Genomic DNA, 19911 nt, shown 5'->3' with positions numbered 1-19911 from the left:
CTGCACATGCTGGTAGCCATAAAATTGCTGTTCTCTGCTGGCTTTCCATCTTCTTTTTTTTTTTTCTGTCGGTCATGGGCTTGAACTCTGTCCCTGGGAGCTGTCCCTGCGCTCTTCAGCTCAAGGCGAGCACTCTACTGCTTGAGCCACAGCGCCACTAAGGTTTTCGAGTGGTTTATTGGAGATAGGAGTCTCATGGACTTTCCTGCCTGGATTGGCTTTGAACCACTATCCGCAGATCTCAGCCTCCTGAGTAGCTAGGATTACAGGAGTGAGCCACCAGCGCCCGGCTATGGCTTTCCATCTTCTGGAAGACAGACCATCAACAAGAAACAGAACAAGCCAAGAGAATACAGACTAAGTGGCATTAGTCCAGAGAACAGACTTGAATAAGCTTAATTTCATAGGATTAGCTGAATTTGGTTAACAACAATTTAAAAAATTTTGTTCATCTAATTTAGAAAGAAAGCATTGTGTGGATGCCAGGCTCCATTGGCTCACACCTGTAATCCTAGCTACTCAGGAGGCTGAGATCTGAGGATCTTGGTTCAAAACCAGCCTGGGGGGCTGGGACGGTGGCTCAGTGGTAGAGCGCTTGCCTTGCATGCCTGAGGCCCTGGGTTCGATTCCTCAGCACCACATAAGCAAAAAGAAAAAAGCCGGAAGTGGCGCTGTGGCTCAAGTGGTAGAGTGCTAGCCTTGAGCTGAAGAGCTGAGGGACAGTGCCCAGGCCCAGAGTTCAGGCCCCACGACCGGACCAAAAAAAAAAAAAAAAAAAAAACCAGCCCGGGCAGGAAAGTCTGTGAGACTCTTATATCCAATAAACCACTGGAAAACCGGAAGTGGCGCTGTGGCTCAAACAGTAGAGTGCTTGCCTTGAGCTGAAGAGCTGAGGAACAGCGCCCAGGCCCAGAGTTAGGCCCCACGACCGACAAAAAACAATAATAAAAAAAAATAAAAATCATCATGTAGGTTTTGTAGTACACATTTAATAATCCCATCAGGGAGCAAATGCAGGAGGATCTCAAGCTCAAGCCTGGGAGACTTTCCCTGCACTCTAGAAATAGAGAAAGAGAGAATGGGATGTAGGGAGAGAGGAATGGGGGAGGGCAAGAAAGACAAAGGTGTCGTATCTCACAGGGAATTAACTCAGAATTCTAGTTTTTCAAGAATTACTGTGGAGAAGTATTTACTAAGTTAACTATTATTTGCATCAAAGCACATATTTTCTAAGGAGTTTATTTAGCTTTTATTACATCTGTTAACTCTGTCAATACTAGGGTTTTGAAATCAAGCCTGGTGCTCGATGGGGTGGTGTAACATTTCTGAGCTGTACATCTAGCCCTGGTTTTCATTGGTTGCTTTTGCCACCAGAGTGCAGCTGTGCTGTGGTCTGCCTTCTTTAGTCTTCCATTTGCTATTGGTGTAATGGGCATGTGCCACACAACATCCAGCTTCTCTCCATGGAGAATGGAGTTTCTTGGACTTTTCTGCGCAGAATGGCCTTAGCCATGATCATCATCTCAAGTACCTAGAATTATAGGCAGTAGCTCTTGGTGACTATATTTGTGAGATGCCATTTTAAAAGATGCATCAGATATTTATTTCTTCCAGTGTATGATGGGCAGTCCCTGTAGTGAGTAATAGCTTGGCTATAGTGAGTGAAGCCATGTGGTTTCAGCAGAGGGACTGCATTCTGGTGGTGAAGTGGGAGCAGCAATCCCTTCACTCGTCCCTCTGGGGCAGGAGGAGGCAAGCAGTGGAGAAGTGCAGAGAGGAGAGTGTGGAGGATTGGCTTTCAGTTGGAGGTGATGCTATGGTATAAGAAGTGAGGGGTACACGGTGATGGCAGCCATGTTCTTTGGTAGTAGAGGGTGGTATTCTGCATGTGCTGCTGGGTGCAAGCAGATCTTTGCTACTTCTTGTGGTGTTGTGTTTTGTTTCTTGGAAGAAGGGCATGGGCACATCCTCAGGTGAAAGGATAGACATCTGAGTCACGTGTAGATGTGGGTATGGGAGGCCTGTAGTGCGCGGTGGTGGCCGGCAGCAAAGGGGCTTGTGGGAGGTGTTGAGTTAGGTGTGGTTTTCCCAAGCAAATACAAACGAAGCAGCAGGCCAAGCCAAAGGGCACTTGCGGATGTTTTCCAGGGGGTTGATTTTTGTAAGGAGAATAGATAATATGCTGGCTGTGTACTCTACCTGAATGTTTGGGGCTCTGAAATTTGCAGGTAACTGTGAATGCCTCGGTCCTCTTGTTAGACAGGTGAGCACCTTGCAGTTCCTATGCAGCACAGTGCATGGCTGGCAGAAGAAGGTAGACACGGAGTCTTTGAGGTTTGATTGGTCTCTCTGATTCATTAATTGCGATATCTGAGCTTCAGCTTAAAAGGAGGATAGAACATGATGAACTTGATGAAAAAGCATTTTCGCATTATAGCATTATAGGGTTTCACTCACACACACACACACACACACACACACACACACACACACACACACACACACACAGACACATACACACACACACAGACACACACCCTTTTCACCTGGCATTCTCTGCTTATTTTGGTTTTTATTGAAATTACTGATGCAGTTACAAATACTCTCATAGTTGAATATTCAACTATAATATTGTTAAATAAGAATGGAGGAGAGTGACCTGATATAAAACAGCAGGAGTCTTGACCCTTGATGTCACAATAAATTATTGTATATCTTACTAATTTTAACCTTTTTGACAACTTAAAATCAAGTTGTATTGAAGTGCTGTCCCCTTTGAGTAGTCTTTGAAACAGTTTTGGTTGTTGCAGTTAAGACATAATCTAAAGAACTAAATGTGCTGCCTGGATATGCCTGAAATTCCTGTGGGAGACCTAGTCTGCAGGCCAGGGCTCAGTGCAGTTGCTTTAGAGCATGTTTGTAGCTTGAGCATGACCATTGGATGATACCCTGCACCTCCAAAGGACAGTGTATTTTATTAGAAGGTTGTATCATCCCATTTGCTGTGATAGAGACCCTCCGTCGCCTTGGTTTCACACAGAGGGACCTGGGCACAATGAATGTTCAGTAAATGTTTAAAACAATTCTGTAATGTAGGTGTATCATAATGTAGGTTGGGAATCTGTTATTCCGTACAAGGAGGGTAGAAGGTAGTGTAACCAAGTGAGAATAGCGAGGCACTGCTGCCTATTAGGCGAACACATTTCTTTTTTTTGTAGAAAACAGTGGAATTTCCTGAAATTTTCAGGAAAAAGAATACTATATGATCCAAATTTTACTGTTCCTTTGAGAGTTTCTTTTCTTTGTCTTTGGGATATTTGTTATCAAAGAATTTTTAGAAATGTGTTTCATTTGGACATGACTTAGTTCTAAGTTCTTTTTTTTTTTTTTTGGGTCCGGTCGCGAGGCCTGAACTCTGGGCCTGGGCGCTGTCCCTCAGCTCTTCAGCTCAAGGCTAGCGCTCTACCACTTGAGCCACAGTGCCACTTCCGGCTTTTTTCTTTTTGCTTATGTGGTGCTGAGGAATCGAACCCAGGGCCTCAGGCATGCAAGGCAAGCGCTTTACCACTGAGCCAACTTCCCAGCCCAGTTCTAAGTTCTTAAAGTGTGAATTCTTTAAATTTTGAAAAGCTCATATGATAGGAAAGGCAGAAAGAGCATCTTCTCGCCAGGATCTGGGCATGTCCGCAGAACCTGGTTTCAGAGTCAGAATGTTAGATTTTTAGTGACATTGTTGAAAGTATATGTAGTTTTAACACAGGTAGTTTGGAAAATGATAGGCAGCAGGGAATCTGGCAGTCTGGCTACTTTAGGCATACCCTGTTCTGCAGATATTACACGGGGTGTTGTGTAGGCATACCTCTTGGCTCGGGGGGGGGGGGGGGGGGGGGGAGGCTCATTGGATATACTTCAGTTTACGAAGTCCAGACAAGGCTCTGTGTCAAAGTCCCATCTGTTGAATGATGTACATTATCCTTGAATTTTGTATCAGTGCTGCACTGTGTGAATGTACTTGAGCAGTTGCCGGGTGTAGTCATAAAGGCCTAGTTGATACCTTCATAGTCTTTAAAAAATGGTTTCTGTGAACCTTGACATGTAAGCCTTTGTTCCAAGAAAAGGGATTCTCTGGTGTTGCTACTTGGGAGCATTTGCTATCTGTAAACATGTACTCTTTAGACAAAAAAAGCATGATTTTGTAGGAATTTGCATTTTAAAAACAAATGGAAACTCTAGTTTTGGACATGGTTTTAGAAAAGCACACTGTATTAGCATTTCATGGTCTAGCATTTTCCACATCATATATTTTTTTTCTTAGCCGTGAAATTTCGGCAGATTGTTATGCAAAACAGTTTCATGTCTCTGTGTGACTGGGAAGACAGCTGTTAGTCCTAATGAGGAGTGCTAGCATTACAGTATTTCCGTTGATTGAGACCCACGGAGGGAGCAGAATGTTCCAGATCAGGCAGTGGTGTGTGGTGAGAAGGTACCATACTGTCAGCTGGAAGTACATGCTCGGCTGCTCTCCACGACAAGATAAATGAGTTTTGCTGGAGTTTGGCAGAGTCGGAAGCTTTTCCAGTGAGTGGTTGTAGCTCACCAGCCTCCCTGCGGGACCGATGGCCAAGGGTGCCTTTAAATCTACTGCCGCCTTGCCATTTTTTTTTCTCTTGATGTCCTACAATACCTGTCAAGATTGTGATTTATTAAAAACCTAATGTCTTTTAGCATTTCATTAACATGGGGTTAGATGATCTTTTGTTGAAGCTTTTCTCCCCCATTAATTTAGTAGAGTATTAGCTGAAATTTAACTTGGTCAAAGAGAAGTCAGTGGGGCACCTTTACTTTCTGCCTTTCGCATCTCTCAACAAATGAAACATTATAACATAACAATACATAATTTATAATCAGGTTCTTTCTGTTTTTTACACACCAGTCTTGGGACTTGAAGGCACTGTCCTTGAGCTTTTGTGTTCAAGGCAAGTACCCTGCCATTTGAGCCACAGCTCCACTTTTGCCTTTTTGGTGCTTTATTAGAGATAAATCTCATGAACTTTCCTGCCTTGGCTGGCTTTGAACTGCTGAACCTTGAGGTAATTGGATTTAGGCTTTTCTTCTTCAGATGCCATGATGTTATTTCAGTCCTGATCATCTGCTAACAAATGATTGGGTGCGTCCCTTTGAGAGGAGGAGTTGTGTCACAAGTTAACAGTAGCCATGGCCTCACTGACTGCAAAACCTCTACTGGTGGACAAGTTTTCTTTAGAGATTGTGATTGGAGTTAGAGCAGTGGGATTTTGCCTTGTTTATATTTTTTGTTGTTGTTGTTGGTTATAGGGCTTGAATTCTGGGCCTGGGTGCTGTCCCTCAGCCCTTCAGCTCAAGGCTAGTGCTTTACCACTTGAGCCACAGTGCTACTTCTGGTTTTCTAGTGGTTTATTGGAGATTAGAGTCTCATGGACTTTTCCTGAACTGGCTGTCTTTGAACCAAAATCCTCAGATCTCAGCCTCCTGAGTAGCTAGGCTTACAGGCATGAGCTACCAGTGCTCGCCTCCTTGTTTACATTTTAATCCATCTTCTTCATTACTTAGAAGTTACATATGCCAGACAGTGTATTTTATTTTCCACATTCCAAGAACAGAGTCATTTAAGTATTAGCAATCTTTTACTATTGAAATTAAATATCAAGAATAAATGAAACTAATTTTTGTCTTTTCATTTTTCTAAGAATTTTTACTCTTCAGTGTAATTTTTACTCTTAAAACTCTTGAATTTCAAGTCCTTCTGTGTTTCATGAATCTCTGCCCCCATAAACCTCTACCCCCATCATGAATTTCTTGTTTAAGTTAAAAAGAAAATTATTAATTACCTTGGATTATGTGAACAAGTTTAAAGAGAATAGTTTTGATGTCTTTCTTTTCAAGATCTGTTTTAGAAAGTTGGGGTCAAGGCCAAGTGTTGGTGCACTCTGGAAATTCCAGCACTTGAGAGGTTAAGGAAGGAGGACTAAGACTTAAGACTAGCTTGGGTTATATAGTGAGACCCTATCTAAAAAAAAAGTAGTTAAGTGGCTCATGCTTGTAATCCTAACTACTTGGGAGGCTGAGATGTGTAGATTGCAGTTTGAAGCCAGTCTGGGCAAGAAAGTCCGTGAGACTTTTATTTCCAGTTAGCCCTTAAAATGCTGGAAGTGGAGTTGTGGCTCAAGAGTTCTATCCTTGAGCAAAAAAAACCTCAGGAACAGTGCCCAGGCCCTGAGTTCAAGCCCCACTAGTGCACAAACAACATAAGGTGTTTGACTATATAAAACATAAAATTTACCATTTTAATCATTTTAACGTATATAGTTTAGTGACATTAAAATAGATACACACTATTGTGTAGCCATTAGCACTATTTTCAGAACTAAGCAGAAACTATTCTAAACAGAAATTCTGTACCCTTTAAACGCATTGTCACATATTTTGGAATCTCCTGTCTTTTGAGAATGGATATTATTCCAGTATACATATGTACTTTATTTTAAAAAATCTACCTGCTGGATACTGGGGCTATTGTGTGTAATATCGCGAGCCTTGCTTGAGAACTTGGTTTCAGTTATTTTGGTTATTTACTCAGGATAATTACCATGTCTTATATTAATTCTATTTGTTTGATGAACTACTCTACTTTTCTACGATGGCTCACCATTTTACTTTCCTTATCAGAAATGTGCAAGGATTCTGATTTCTCTCTTTGTCAATGGTACTTGCTATCTGGTTGTGGTTTTTGATAAAGGCTGTCCTGAAGATTTGATGTCCTGTTACGTTTTTGATCTTCATGCGCTCTTGTCATTGGACAAATGTTTGTTGAAGTCCTTTGCCTTATTTAAAGTGCTTGGTTGTCAGAGTATTCTTTTCCTCTAATTCTTACGTTCTGATTAAATTGGTAATTGCAGCGTTTTCACAATTTGTCATCAGGCACAAATACGTAGAGATTTTGGCAGGTTTTGTCTAGTCCCTATTTTTCTGGGAACTCCCTTTTTTTTGTTCCCTTGCCTGGATATGGTAGAATAGACTGTGTTTTCCTACTTTACTGGGAAAGAAATCGGATATCCTCACTTAGCACACTTATGGGAAGAGTGGAAGAGATGAGAGTGGGTTGCAGAGGGCACTGCTGTGGACTGTGTCCATCCCCTCTGAAGGAGGATGGTGTTTAGTGTGCAGAGTGTGCGCTTCCCGCCAGCCTGGCTGACCTCTCCCCTGTACTTGCAGCACTGTGACCTCTGCCGTGTTCACTGTGGGAGACAATGTTGTGTCAGGCAGCGATGACCGCACAGTGAAAGTGTGGGATTTAAAAAATATGCGGTCCCCCATTGCAACCATCCGCACAGACTCTGCCATCAACAGGTAAGGATTGACAAGCTAAAGCCTTGTCTGTATTTGCTCAGTGTTTCACTGATACAACCTTAAGAAAAATGGTATAGCCTCCTAGGAAAATACTTTATGAATTCTCTAAATTTAGTATCCCTAGAAATCAGGTTGGGATAGTAAGACTTAGAAGACTTAGCCATTCATGGCTATGTTCTAGGGCTTTTGTTTAATCATTTACTACGAGTTTGATGTTGTAGGGCGGAACAGTGTCTGCTGTTGTGGAGGTAAGTCTGTGTATTGTGTGTGTAGGGTTTGGGTGATCTGGTAGGTATGGGTAAGTACCTCAGGCTCTAATGCCATATGTAGTTTGCTAATCTCATTTACTGTAGAATGTGAAAAATAGGAACCATTATCTCTAATTTACATGTTTGCTATTTTATGCACAATCCATTTTCACTTCTTTTCTGCAGGATTAACGTATGTGTTGGCCAAAAAATCATAGCCCTCCCCCACGACAACCGACAAGTGCGATTGTTTGACATGTCAGGGGTGCGGCTGGCACGGCTTCCCCGGAGCAGTCGACAGGTAAGGGTGGTAGCGGTAGCAGCTGTGATAGCTGTTACCAGAGGGGCTTGCATTGTTCCTTAACTGTGCTGTCTAGAAGAAATGTAACCTGGGCCACCACATTTTATAACGATTTCTCATAGCTACCTTAAGAAGGAGAGAAATGACAGAAGCTGATTTTAATTAATCATTTTTCTTAACCAAATATACCCCAAAGAATACAATTTCAACATGTAACCCATATAAAAATATTAGAAATATTTTGCATTCTTGTTATCCTACTAAGATTTTGGATGCTAAATTTTCACCAGAAACACTGGATCTGTTTCTAGAGTTTATATTGTAAAAGATTCCTCCTACCCAAATTGCCAGTACCCTGTATGTTCATTGTTTAGGTTTGAGATGGGATAGGATCAAATCCCACCCTCACTGAGGTTGGTAAGATCCTCTGCTCCTGGGCTGGGAAGGTGGCTCAGTGGTAGAGCGCTTGCCTTGCATGCCTGAGGCCCTGGGTTCGATTCCTCAGTACCACATAAGCAAAAAGAAAAAAGCCGGAAGTGGCGCTGTGGCTCAAGTGGTGGAGCGCTAGCCTTGAGCTGAAGATCTGAGGGACAGCGCCCAGGTCCAGAGTTCAGGCCCCATGACTGGACCCAAAAAAAAAAAAAGATCCTTTGCTCCTGGGCCGTGGCTGCCACATGTATTTGCCGTAGGATTTATAGTGTGGAAGTGCATGAGTGACAGCTGCTGCTATGCCCAGGCGGGAGCAGCGCTGGTCTCTGAGGGGGGAGCTCTTTGCGATGGGACCCTCACCCCCACTTCCAGCCAGAAGGCCCCTTCTGTGACAGCGAGACTGCCTCACATGCTTCCTTCTTGCAAGTTACGGGATTGCACCTTGCCAACTTGGGATGCGGTGGCAGGATGCGGTGGCAAGGAGTTAAGCGGCATTCAGCCCACTGTAGTCAGTGTCCGATGGGATGCCCAGGAGCCGACATTCAGTAGTGCCCTGGGCAGTTCTGATGTTCTGTGGAGTTGGGGCCAGAGGTAACAGGAGTGGTTGTAATAATAAAACTCCATTACTTGTCCAGGCAATATGTCTTCAGGCTTTCGTATTTAATTGAGCCCCTCACACAGTCGCTTTCTTGCCTGTCTTTTGCTGTTTCCTGAGTGTCTGTGATGTCTGATGAACAAATCCGCATGTCCTGTTGATCATAGCTCCTCCCTCTAGCTCACTCGCACTCGTGTCTGTGTGCTCACCCACCTTGAGCAGTGCCCTGTTCTGCACACATTCCCCTTGCTCACTGCCTCCTGGCTGCTCTCCTGCTGATCTGGTGGCGATAACCACTCTCATTTCACGGTGTACAGCCTCAGAGCACAGTTCATGAGTCACAAGCTAGCCCTCCGCTGGCTTTGTACCGCAAAGACTGCTGACTGTCATAAAAGGGGATTTGCTACCGATACAGTGCCACCATCTCTCGAGGTGGTATGCCATTTCTGAAAAGCAGCTGTCTCTACCAGAGGAGTGTTTCAGCCATTCTTCTTTTTGATGACTCCTAAGGGTACTGTTTGAGGTTACTTATTGACCTTTTAATTCTTTGTGTGTGTGCAGTACATCATAACAAGCCATGAATTGTCTGCTGTGGGAATTTAAAAAAAATATTGTGAAAACTGCTAAACACCATTGGTCTGTTAACTAAGTTGTGCCTTCAGCACAACAGAAGGCACAATGCTCTATGTGTGGTCCAAGACTGTTCTGCAACATGTATGAGATTTATGAAAAGTTAAGTGATGTGCTTACTTTGGGAATATTTTCCCTTGAGAAAGTAAGGAAGTCAGGTACTGAAGGATCACATGCCTGTAATCCCAGCTACTCAAGAAGCTAAGATCTGGAGGATGAAGATTCAGAGCCAGCGTAGGCAAACTTCATCTCCAAAATAACCAGCCAAAAGCAGGGCTGGAGGTATGGCTCAGGTGGTAGAAGGGCCATTGAACTAAGCAAGCCGAGTGAGCATGAAGCCGTGAGTTTACACTCAGTATTACAAATTAAACACAGGATTCTGATTTTTTGTAGAAAATTTCATTTTAAATTGTCTTTAAACGTTCAACCTAATGATGACATAGATTTATTTTTTCCTTTTTTTTTTTTGGGTCCGGTCATGGGGCCTGAACTCTGGGCCTGGGCACTGTCCCTCAGATCTTCAGCTCAACGCGAGCGCTCTACCACTTAAGCCACAGCGCCACGTCCAGCTTTTTTTTCCTTTTTGCTTATGTGGTGCTGGGGAATCGAACCCAGGGCCTCATGTATGCAAGGCAAGCGCTCTACCACTGAGCCACCTTCCCAGCCTCCTGACATAGATTTATTTTTTAAGATTAATATATAACACTTAATTTTGACCTTGTAACACTTATTTAAATGAATAAATGTAGTTTTCATGTCACAGAACCACAGCTAGAAATCACTGGTTTATTATGTTCTGGCCAATTTTAAAAAGAGAAAAAAACCCAACAAAACCTGTTTTCTTCAGTATTAGGAATTAAACCAGTACTTGTCTAGCCTCTAGCCTTCCCACATTAAATAAGCACTCTGCTACTGAGCTTAATCATAGCCCTGTTTATTTTATTTTGAGACAGTCTTGCCAAGTTGGACAGGTTGGCCTCACACTTGCAGTCTCCTGCCTGCCTCAGCCTCTCAAGTATATGTGTGTACGTGTACGCCACTATATCGGACTTATTGGGGCTTCTAGTATTTAGAATGAAAGTGACTAGTGATTAAAGTGGGAGTATTGTAGGCAGTGTTTACAGTGTACTCTGGAAAGTGTGCTGTGTGACTGGGATCTTACACCGCAGGAGGCCCTGGTGGATTTTTTTTTTTAAGTTTTTTATTATCTTTAGCTGTACAAAGGAGTTGCCTTTCATGTGTGGATGGGTAATGCAATCGTCCATAATATGTCTCGGTGTGTGCTTGTGTGTGAGCACAGTACTTTGAGCACATGAGGTGTGGAGTTCCTGACCCCACTTGGGAGGTGGTGGTGGTGTCTTGTCTGACTCAGCGCTCTCTGACGTTCAAGTTCCTCACAGTGGAGTTCTTGACTGTGTGGTCATTTTCCTTTATTCATTTGTGAAGATGAATGCTATATCTTTAGCTTATATTTATTTGTTGCTTAATCTTCATAATGACCCAAGGGGGCTAGATACCATTAGCCTATTAGCCTAATTAATTGATGAAGATACAGAGAGGTTAAGGTAACTTTCCTAGTTCCACAGCTATTTAGTGGTGTTCTGTATGTAAGTGGATTTATTTAGGTATGTATTTGTGTATTTAGTTTTGATGACACCAGAGTTTGAACTCAGGGCCTTGCACTTTGATAGTTGCTACTCTACCAGTCACATCTCTTTCCCCTTGCATTTATCTTTGAGTAATGCTTTCCCGAAGGCATAGTTTTAGACTGAGAGGTGTCACTTCTGGTGTGCTGACTTTAGTGATATTATTAGTAACAATGAACAATGAAGGTAGCTTTCCATTTTGTTTTTAGTATATAGACTTCTCAGTTACCATGTTTTTGCAGCCTACTGCAGTTCTTGTCATATTTACTCACAGCATTATTCATACGTGAATGTTGTATAGAGAAAATTTTTGTGCTATTCTTTATCTTTTCAAAATCTGTGTTTTACTTAATAGTAATTCTTTTTTTTTGGTCTGGTCGTGGGCCTGAACTCTGGGCCTGGGCACTGTCCCTCAGCTCTTCAGCTCAAGGCTAGTGCTCTACCACTTGAGCCACAGCACCACTTCCAGCTTTTTCTTTTTGCTTATGTGGTGCTGAGGAATTATGAATGCAAGGCAAGTGCTCTACCACTGAGCCAACTTCCAGTCCTAGAGCTAATATTTCTAAGATATACTGCTCATAGGTATTCTAAGTACTGGAGTGTTACTGTAAGTACTTACTTGCATCTGTATACATATACCCTAATATGTGACGCTGTTAAGTTTTTAATGTCCCAGACATTCTGATTTTTAACCTTTTTTGTGATCTAGATTTTGAACTGAAGCCATCCTGTTTGTTAGGCAGGCATTCTACCACTTGAGCCATACCTTTAACCCTATTTTTTTTTCCCCGTAGTACTTGGACTAAATTACCTTATCACTGGCAATGTATAAAGGTTCCTTTCCAGGCATGCTAGCCAGCATTTGTTGTTTTTATGTTTTCTTAATAATAGCAATTATGATTGAGGGAGGTAGAATGTCACTGTAGGTTTGTGTGTGTGCACGTGCGTTTGTGCGCGCATGCTGGTCCTGGGGCTTGAGCGGTGCCTGCTGTCCCTGCGCTGTCCCTGACCTTTTTTTGCTCCAAACTAGAGCTCTACCACTTGAGTCATATAGCTCCACTTCTGACTTTTTGGAAGTTCACTGGACATGAGTCTCAGATTGGCTTCAAACTGAGATCATCATATTTTAGCCTCCTGAATAACTAGAATTACAGACATTAGCAACTGGTGCCAAGCCCTCAATCCTGATTTTTGACTGGAATTTCTCAAGATTGTAGGAATTTACTCAGAAGGTCATTTATTTGTTTTGCCTTCCTGGGAACAAAGTATATTTTCCTAGCTCTTTTATGACTGAAACCAATTATTTGATAAATGATACTTGAAGTCTTTGATTGAATTTTATTTTAATTCGCTGCACAAATATTTAAAAATTTCAAATTGCCGGGCAGCAGTGACTTATGCCTGTCATCCTTAACTACTCAAGAGATCTGAGTGATCTGAGGATCACAGTTCCAAGCCAGTCCAGGCAGGAAATTGTGTGAGACTCGTACCTCCACTAACCCCCAGAAAACTGGAAGTTGTGCTGAGCAAAAAAATGCTCAAGGACAGCAAAAAAAACAAAAACAAAAGAATCATTTCCTGACTGTGTATATATATATACATATATATATATATTTTTTTTTCTTTCTTTCTTTCTTTTTTTGGTCGGTCGTGGGGCCTGAACTCTGGGCCTGGGCACTGTCCCTCAGCTCTTCAGCTCAAGGCGAGCACTCTACTACTTGAGCCACAGCGCCACTTCCTGATTTTTTTGTGTGTGTACATATATATTTTTCTTGCTAAAGACCCATGACCCACCTACTTTCACCTCTGCCATGCAGATTGTAGGTGTGACCCACCACATCTCACTTGCTAGTTGAGGTGGAGTTCTCATTGACCTTCTGGGTCAGTGAGATAGAACTGTAGTTCTATCTTTACCTCCTGAGATTTCAGTCCTGGGCCACCACAGCCAGCATGTTTTCTTAAAGCCCAACTTCCTTATCATTTGTCATGTGTTCCATTGGTGCTCATTTCTTTGGGGCCATACTAGCACTGGCTCAGGGAAAGTCCGTTGTCATGTGCAGTGTTGGTGGCTCAGTTGGACTAATCCATGGTGTTCACTTGTTACCTAGCACTAATTTTGGTTTGTTTGCTTATCCCCAGGGCCACCGGAGAATGGTGTGCTGCTCGGCGTGGAGCGAAGACCACCCGGTCTGCAATCTGTTCACGTGTGGCTTTGATAGGCAAGCCATTGGTTGGAACATCAACATTCCTGCACTGTTACAAGAAAAATGAGCTCACCAGTGCTTCTTAGTTGGGTGTATGCCATGGACATTTGAGTCGTACAGGCTTTTCTGCATATCAATCAGCCATTTTTTGTGAAAGTTTGGCCCTGGGAAGGGTGCTTTGTATGTGTTCTTTTCACATTGTGCCCAGCTTGCATGAAATGTACAGAATGTTCATATTTTTTTATTTCTGTCTTGTGTGTATTGGCCCTCCCTGGTCGGTAGAAGTGAAGCTCTCCTCCACACAGTACCTGAAAAGCTTGAGCTGTGGACATTGACTGACAGGCAGTAGGACATTACCTTGTATGCGTTAAATGTGACCTTTTTTTCTTACTGAACGGCCCCTGTGGTCTGCTGTGTTTTCTGGAATGATTGTACTTATCTACTTTGTGCTGGGAAGATATAGGGCTGCATTTGCCTTGGCTAGTGAGTGGCAGGAATGATCAGAGATTTCATGTTGACATCCATACGTCTTAGCAAGTACTGTTGTGTAGTTGTTTCAATGAATTTCTGCTACAGTTCCATAACAATAACCTGGATTTGCAAATTTGAAAAGAAAGTTTCTGCTTTTTATGGAAAAATCATTTCAATCTCCTGAGGTCTCATATAGGCAAACTCTAAAAGATGATGATTCTAATCACTGATTTTAGGTATTAAGGAAAATTTAAAGCACTTTAGTTTATAGCTATGGTTATAAACATTTTTTAGAAGTTTCAAATGACTTATCCATTGAATGTGACTTGACCTTTATAAGAAGGCCCTGCTACCTGAAAACAAAATCTTATTTATTTTCTACTTATTTGGTTTGCGTACTTCTAAGTGGGTTCATTTCCTTGGTGGTATTGAGAGCCAACAATGCAAATAAATGAGTACTACCTCAAAAATATTTGGAAACTTTTGGAGTCTCTCACTGTTGCCTAGTAAAAGCACTTTTGATTTATAGCTGGAATATTGAATTCATGATAGAAGGCAAGAAAGACAACCATACCAAATGTATGCTGATGGTGAAAGGTTCTTCAATGAGGTTGGTGGTAACAATAACAAAGTTTGTAGGTACCAGCTGGTTGAGTAGCCAGTATACCTCTCAGTGCCAATCCTGCTGTGTAAGTCTTTATTCTTGCCTTCTTAGAAACGACCATACCTCTGGTATCTGTAAGTTAATGTTTCCTATTGAGTTACAGTTCTGATAAAGAGACATCTCAGTTATCGCCTCTCATCATTTTAATCCCTCACATGTAACCATGTGGAGGCTGGCCACTTGGAGAGGTACAGGCAGGTAATTCTGAAAACCATCATTTAACCTATCATGGTGGCTCTACCCTACCCTGGTTTCCTGTGTTTTCCTGTTTTTGGTGATATGAGAGTGTAAATAACTCTAAGTCTGTTTGGTTAAGTGCTACTATAGTGGACATTCAGGAGTCCTTAGTGGACTTACCAAGAGTGATAAGCCTTGGGTCCTAAGGGACTAATTTTAAGAACCTCACCCCTGACTCATTCAGAATGACTCTGAACTTGACACAACCAGGAAGGATCAACCCAAGAATAACCAATAATGGCTTAAAGTAGAATTGAGATAGTTAACTAAGAGATCTACAACAAATGTTTTAAAGCAGTGCTATTTTTTAAATTTTTGTTGTATTTTTAAAGCCTGGCACTTTCTGATCACAGGTCTGACCCCAATTGTTTTTTGAGAGCTGAAGTCAGGCTGTTACAATGATTGATTGGAATGTCAGGCTTCAGCTCCTGCTGTCCAGGGTGTATTTTGCTTGGTGGAGTATCACGATGTTTGCTGTGGCCTAATTTCACCTTACAGCAAGAGATGATTGGTGGATCCACCTCCCACTGTATATGCCAAGTCACGAACATAGATGACTGCCAGTGATGAGCTGCCCAGCCATGTTCTTAGGTTCCTTGCATTTTATCTTAGAATAATAGGAGAGTTGAGGGATGTATCCAAAATAGCTAAATTGAACTTAACCAGATCTCTGCCAGACAGAAATACAATGGAAGCTTGTTTGTGTGTATATGTGTGTGTGTGTGTGTGTGTGTGTGTGTGTATGTGTGTGTATGGATGGTGACCATTTAGTTCTATGCAGACTGGTGACTTTCACTGCCAATAGCTGCTCAGCTTCTCTGTTTAACTGGGGGAGACCAGCCTCTGACCCCAGAAACAAGGTTCCTGCTCATTTCTGTGAGAGCACATGATCCTGATGGTGCTCAAGCAAGAATTCTCAGGAGCAGGACATGACGTGCTATTCACTGCTCTCCTCTTCTCGAAGGCTCTCATCCCACTGTTGCTGTGTGGCCACGGGTGGGATTGCTTCCAAGAGGTTTACACCTGAGGAAAATGTACCCATGCACATGGGTGCATGCATATGTGTGTCACGTGGCTAGGATGAAGTTATGTTATCAGCCACATGTGACTCATTTGAAATAGTGTTAAGAAATGGAAACACTATAATGTGCAGAAGTGTCCAGAATTTCATTTAAGTTGGAAGGAAAATGTGTGGTTACAAAAAAATAAAAATATGTTGGTAGCAAATTTCCTGAGCTTGGTTGTTGGACAGCACAACATTTTTCTCAACCACCGCACATGGGTTTCTGTAGTCAAAAGTTTTGTACATATTTTGGAATCTGAAGACTATGTAAATCATCTGTTACTTAAAAGTCTGTGAAAACAAATTTCTTTGGAGGAAGAAGTATGCATTTATAAGTATTCTGTGGATACAATTATTTTTTATTGTATTGGTGTAATTGTTTTTCAGTGTTCAGTGTTTGTTGCAATATGAAATTCAGTAAAACATCCATGTTCCATAATTACTATTACAAATGTCTTATGTTATTGAAAAGTGTCTCTATGTTTATGCTTAAAAAATTTCTTTTTTGCTGTGTGAAACTTTTAATGGTCATATAAATATCACAGTTGCCAAGAGAGAATTTGAACAAATAATTTATGTCACCTGGAAAGAAATTTTTAAAGTTAAAAATTATTATATTCCATGTCCACCTCGTAGGCCAAAGTTGAATAATATACAGCTAATAACTTGTTCATCTCCTGTCTACCTCGTCTTCTGAGAGGATTAAGAGTTTGGCTGAATATGGAGCTTTATTTCTGAGAGTATCTGAAGATGTTTATACTGTTCTTATTGCAGCAAGCTTACTTGAAAGTTAGGGGAAAAAATTACAGTTACAGAAAAGGAGCACCATTTCTGTGGGAGGATACAAATGAAGACTGGCAATGACTGCTTGAATTGGATACATTCTGACCCAGGCTAGTGAAATGTTGCTGTGGGAACCTCAGAAGGTGTTCCAACAGTTGCTGGATGTTTCCTTGCTTGTTGTAGGCTTCTTTTTCAGGCTTATAAGCTAGCTGACTAGGCATTGGGAGTAATATTCAGACCCCCAAAGGTAGAGCTTTCTTTTTTTTGGGGGGGGGGGGGGAGTCTGGTCGTGGAGCCTGAGCTCTGGGCCTGGGCGCTGTCCCTCCCTCAGCTCTTCAGCTCAAGGCTAGCGCTCTACCACTTGAGTCACAGTGCCACTTCCAGCTTTTTTCTTTTTGCTTATGTGGTGCTGAGGAATCGAACCCAGGGCCTCAGGCATGCAAGGCAAGCGCTCTACCACTGAGCCACCTTCCCAGCCCCCAAAGATAGAACTTCCTTCCAGGACTTCTTAATTTTCTTAACTCTGATGATGAAGTGTTCACACCTTGAGACACCTTCAGCGACTGAAGTCTGTTAAAGAATCAATGAGAGAAGGCTTGCTGTGATTTCACAAAAATGCTGCAAAAATCTCCCTTAATAGCCACAATTTTTTCTTTTTTTTTTGGTCCAGTCGTGGGGCCTGAACTCTGGGCCTGGGTACTGTCCCTCAGCTCTTCAGCTCAAGGCTAGCACTCTACCACTTGAGCCACAACGCCACTTCCGGCTTTTTTCTTTTTGCTTATGTGGTGTTGAGGAATCAAACCCAGGGCCTCAGGCATGCAAGGCAAGTGCTCTACCACTGAGCCACCTTCCCAGCCCCAATTTTTTCTTTTTTCTATATTCCCCAATGAAGAATTTAAAGAAATATTTATGAAATTGTGATCCCAGGTACTGGTGGGCCCACACCTGTAATCCTAGCTACTCAGGAGGCTGAGATCTGAGGATCATGGTTCAAAGCCAGCCAGGGCAGGAAAGTCTGTGAGACTCTTATCTCCTATTAACCACCAAAAAAATGAAGTGGAGCTGTGGCTCAAGTGGTAGAGTGCTAGCCTTGAGCACAAAAGCTCAGAACATCACCTAGGCCCTGAGTGCAAGCCCCAGGACCTGCAAAAAAAAAAAAAGCTAGGCATCAGAGGCTCATGCTGTAATCCTGGCTACTCAGGAGGCTGAGATCTGCCTGAGGATTGTGGTTCAAAGCCAACCCAGGCAGGAAAGTCTGTGAGACTCTTAATCTCCAATAAACCACCCAGAAAACTGGAATTGACGCTGTGCCTCAAGTGGTAGAGTACTTGCCTTGAGCTGGAAAGCTGAGGGACAGTGCCTGGGCCAAGACTTCAAGCCCCACAACCGACCAAAAAGAAAAAAAAGGAAACAATTGGAAGCATTTTAATAATAGAACAGACACTAATCTTTTTGGTGGGAAGAAGCTAAGAATACAAATGTATAATTAGAAATTAATTAAATTCACTTTAGCAGCTTTTGGTCAAAAATGAAAGTTGGTTATGTACGTGGGCTGTGAGGAGGTGTGGGGCCCATTTGTGTGTTAAAGGCAGAGATTGAGAACTGCAAGGGAAGGACTTGAGGTAATTTGGTCAAGGAGACTTTTCTAAAAAGGATAATATTTAGCTAAAGCTTGAAGGTGTTCAGAAATTGAAGTGTGTTCAGAAATTGCAGGAAGAATTCCAGGTGAGGGGATCACGTCTCAGGTGGTGAGAAAGAGCTTGTCTTGAAGGCGGCACTGACATAACAGTGTGGCTGGAACGCTGGGCATGGATGGTCAGGATAAGGTGTTGGTGCTGAATAGATGCCATGCTGTTGGGAAGCCTTGGGGAAGAGAGTGGCTTTTAGTCCATATGCACCGGCTTCCATGTGGTTCTTGGACCACACCAGGGGAAAGATGAGACTCTGGGAAGCAGAGATGTCACCCTAGTGTGAGGCTGGGGCCATGCTGTGTTGGTGGCAGCAGGATGGAGAAGGAGATGGTTTAGAGTCAGCAAGGTGATTCTTGGTAGAACAAAGGGTTCCAGGTTGCAATTCACACTGCCTCTGTGAAGACCTCCTCTTGCTGCCAGTACATCTTGGACTCTGAAGGCTTTCCTTGTGTATTCAAAGAATTTTTGAAGCTCAAACTATACAATTCTTCCCCTTACACAGAAAGGATAACTATATATGGTGCTAGGACATTTCAGTTGCATGAGGCATTATGTTTAAGTTGCCCTTGCTAAAGTTGCCTGCAAACACTGTCATTGTCGGCCTGTGCTGTTCCCATCCCATACCCATTTGTGCACTGGAGGATTGGTCATTCTGTTAGCTCACCATCTTTTAGGTATCGCTGATCGACTCGAAGAGAGCGTTATGCTTAAGTATTCCCAGATCCTCCATTGAAAGTTTGGGACTGAGAACTGGGAATGGCAGCATCTCACCCGTAAGTTTTGGGGCCCAGGAATCGTCAGTGGCCATGTTCCTTTCTACCAGAGAGAATAACATGAAGGATTTCGAAGTGCTAAGGGAAAATCATTAGAATTATATACTCAGAAACAAAAACACCATTACCACTTATATTTGGAGAATGAATATGAAATATATACTTTGGGAGTAAAAGGTGTTTTTTTTAAAGAATTTAACCAATACACTTTGGCTAAAGGAACTTTCTCTTTCTTTTGTGTTAGTACAGAGGTCTCCATTCAGCTTACTGGGTAGGCACCCTACCTCTTGCATCACAACTTTTTGACTTCGTTATTTTTCAGATTGGGTCTTGTGTCTTTGCCTGGCCAGCCTTCAACTTTGATCCTCTTTACCTGTGCCTCTCCTGTAGCTGAGATTGCAGGCCTGAGCCACCACTCTGGCTTGTTGGATGGTTTTCTACTCTCATCTTTCTATTTCCATTTGAGTTGCCCTAATAGAACTTCCTAAGGAGATACTGTAAGAAGAAGTTATGAGAAATGGCTTCAAATGGTCAGAAATGAAAAAACATTCATATAAAATAAAAATGTATGATTGAATTAATGGTTTGAATTTATTATTTGTCTGGAAATGAAATGATGAATTTGGATCTCTACTTCACACCAAATAAAATCAAGTCCAGCATTAGCCATTAAATAAAAAGAACCCAAGCCACATTTATTTAAAACAAATATTTTGTATGATTTAGGGCTTAATAAATCATTCAAAAATAAGTAAATTATTTTAATTATGCTAGAGATGATTGGTAAATT

General features: G+C 42.2%; 1 protein-coding gene across 2 annotated transcripts in view; it reads left to right on the top strand.

Moving 5' to 3' along the window:
* Wdr37 (WD repeat domain 37) overlaps positions 1-16313 on the top strand; it is a 68250-nt gene extending 51937 nt beyond the window's left edge. For both annotated transcript variants that reach the window (XM_042686115.1, XM_042686114.1), the window contains 3 exons: positions 7252-7386; positions 7821-7935; positions 13375-16313. In XM_042686115.1, the coding sequence (XP_042542049.1) occupies positions 7252-7386; positions 7821-7935; positions 13375-13506 (382 nt within the window). In that variant the 3' untranslated portion in view covers positions 13507-16313. The remainder of the gene's footprint in view (positions 1-7251; positions 7387-7820; positions 7936-13374) is intronic.
* The last annotated feature ends 3598 nt before the right edge of the window (positions 16314-19911 follow it).

Source organism: Dipodomys spectabilis, unplaced genomic scaffold, assembly GCF_019054845.1.
Source record: "Dipodomys spectabilis isolate Male_0828 unplaced genomic scaffold, ASM1905484v1 ptg000096l, whole genome shotgun sequence".
Lineage (NCBI taxonomy): Eukaryota > Metazoa > Chordata > Mammalia > Rodentia > Heteromyidae > Dipodomys > Dipodomys spectabilis.
The sequence above is the reverse complement of the archived record's forward strand: the minus strand, read 5'-3'. Positions and strand labels throughout refer to the sequence as shown.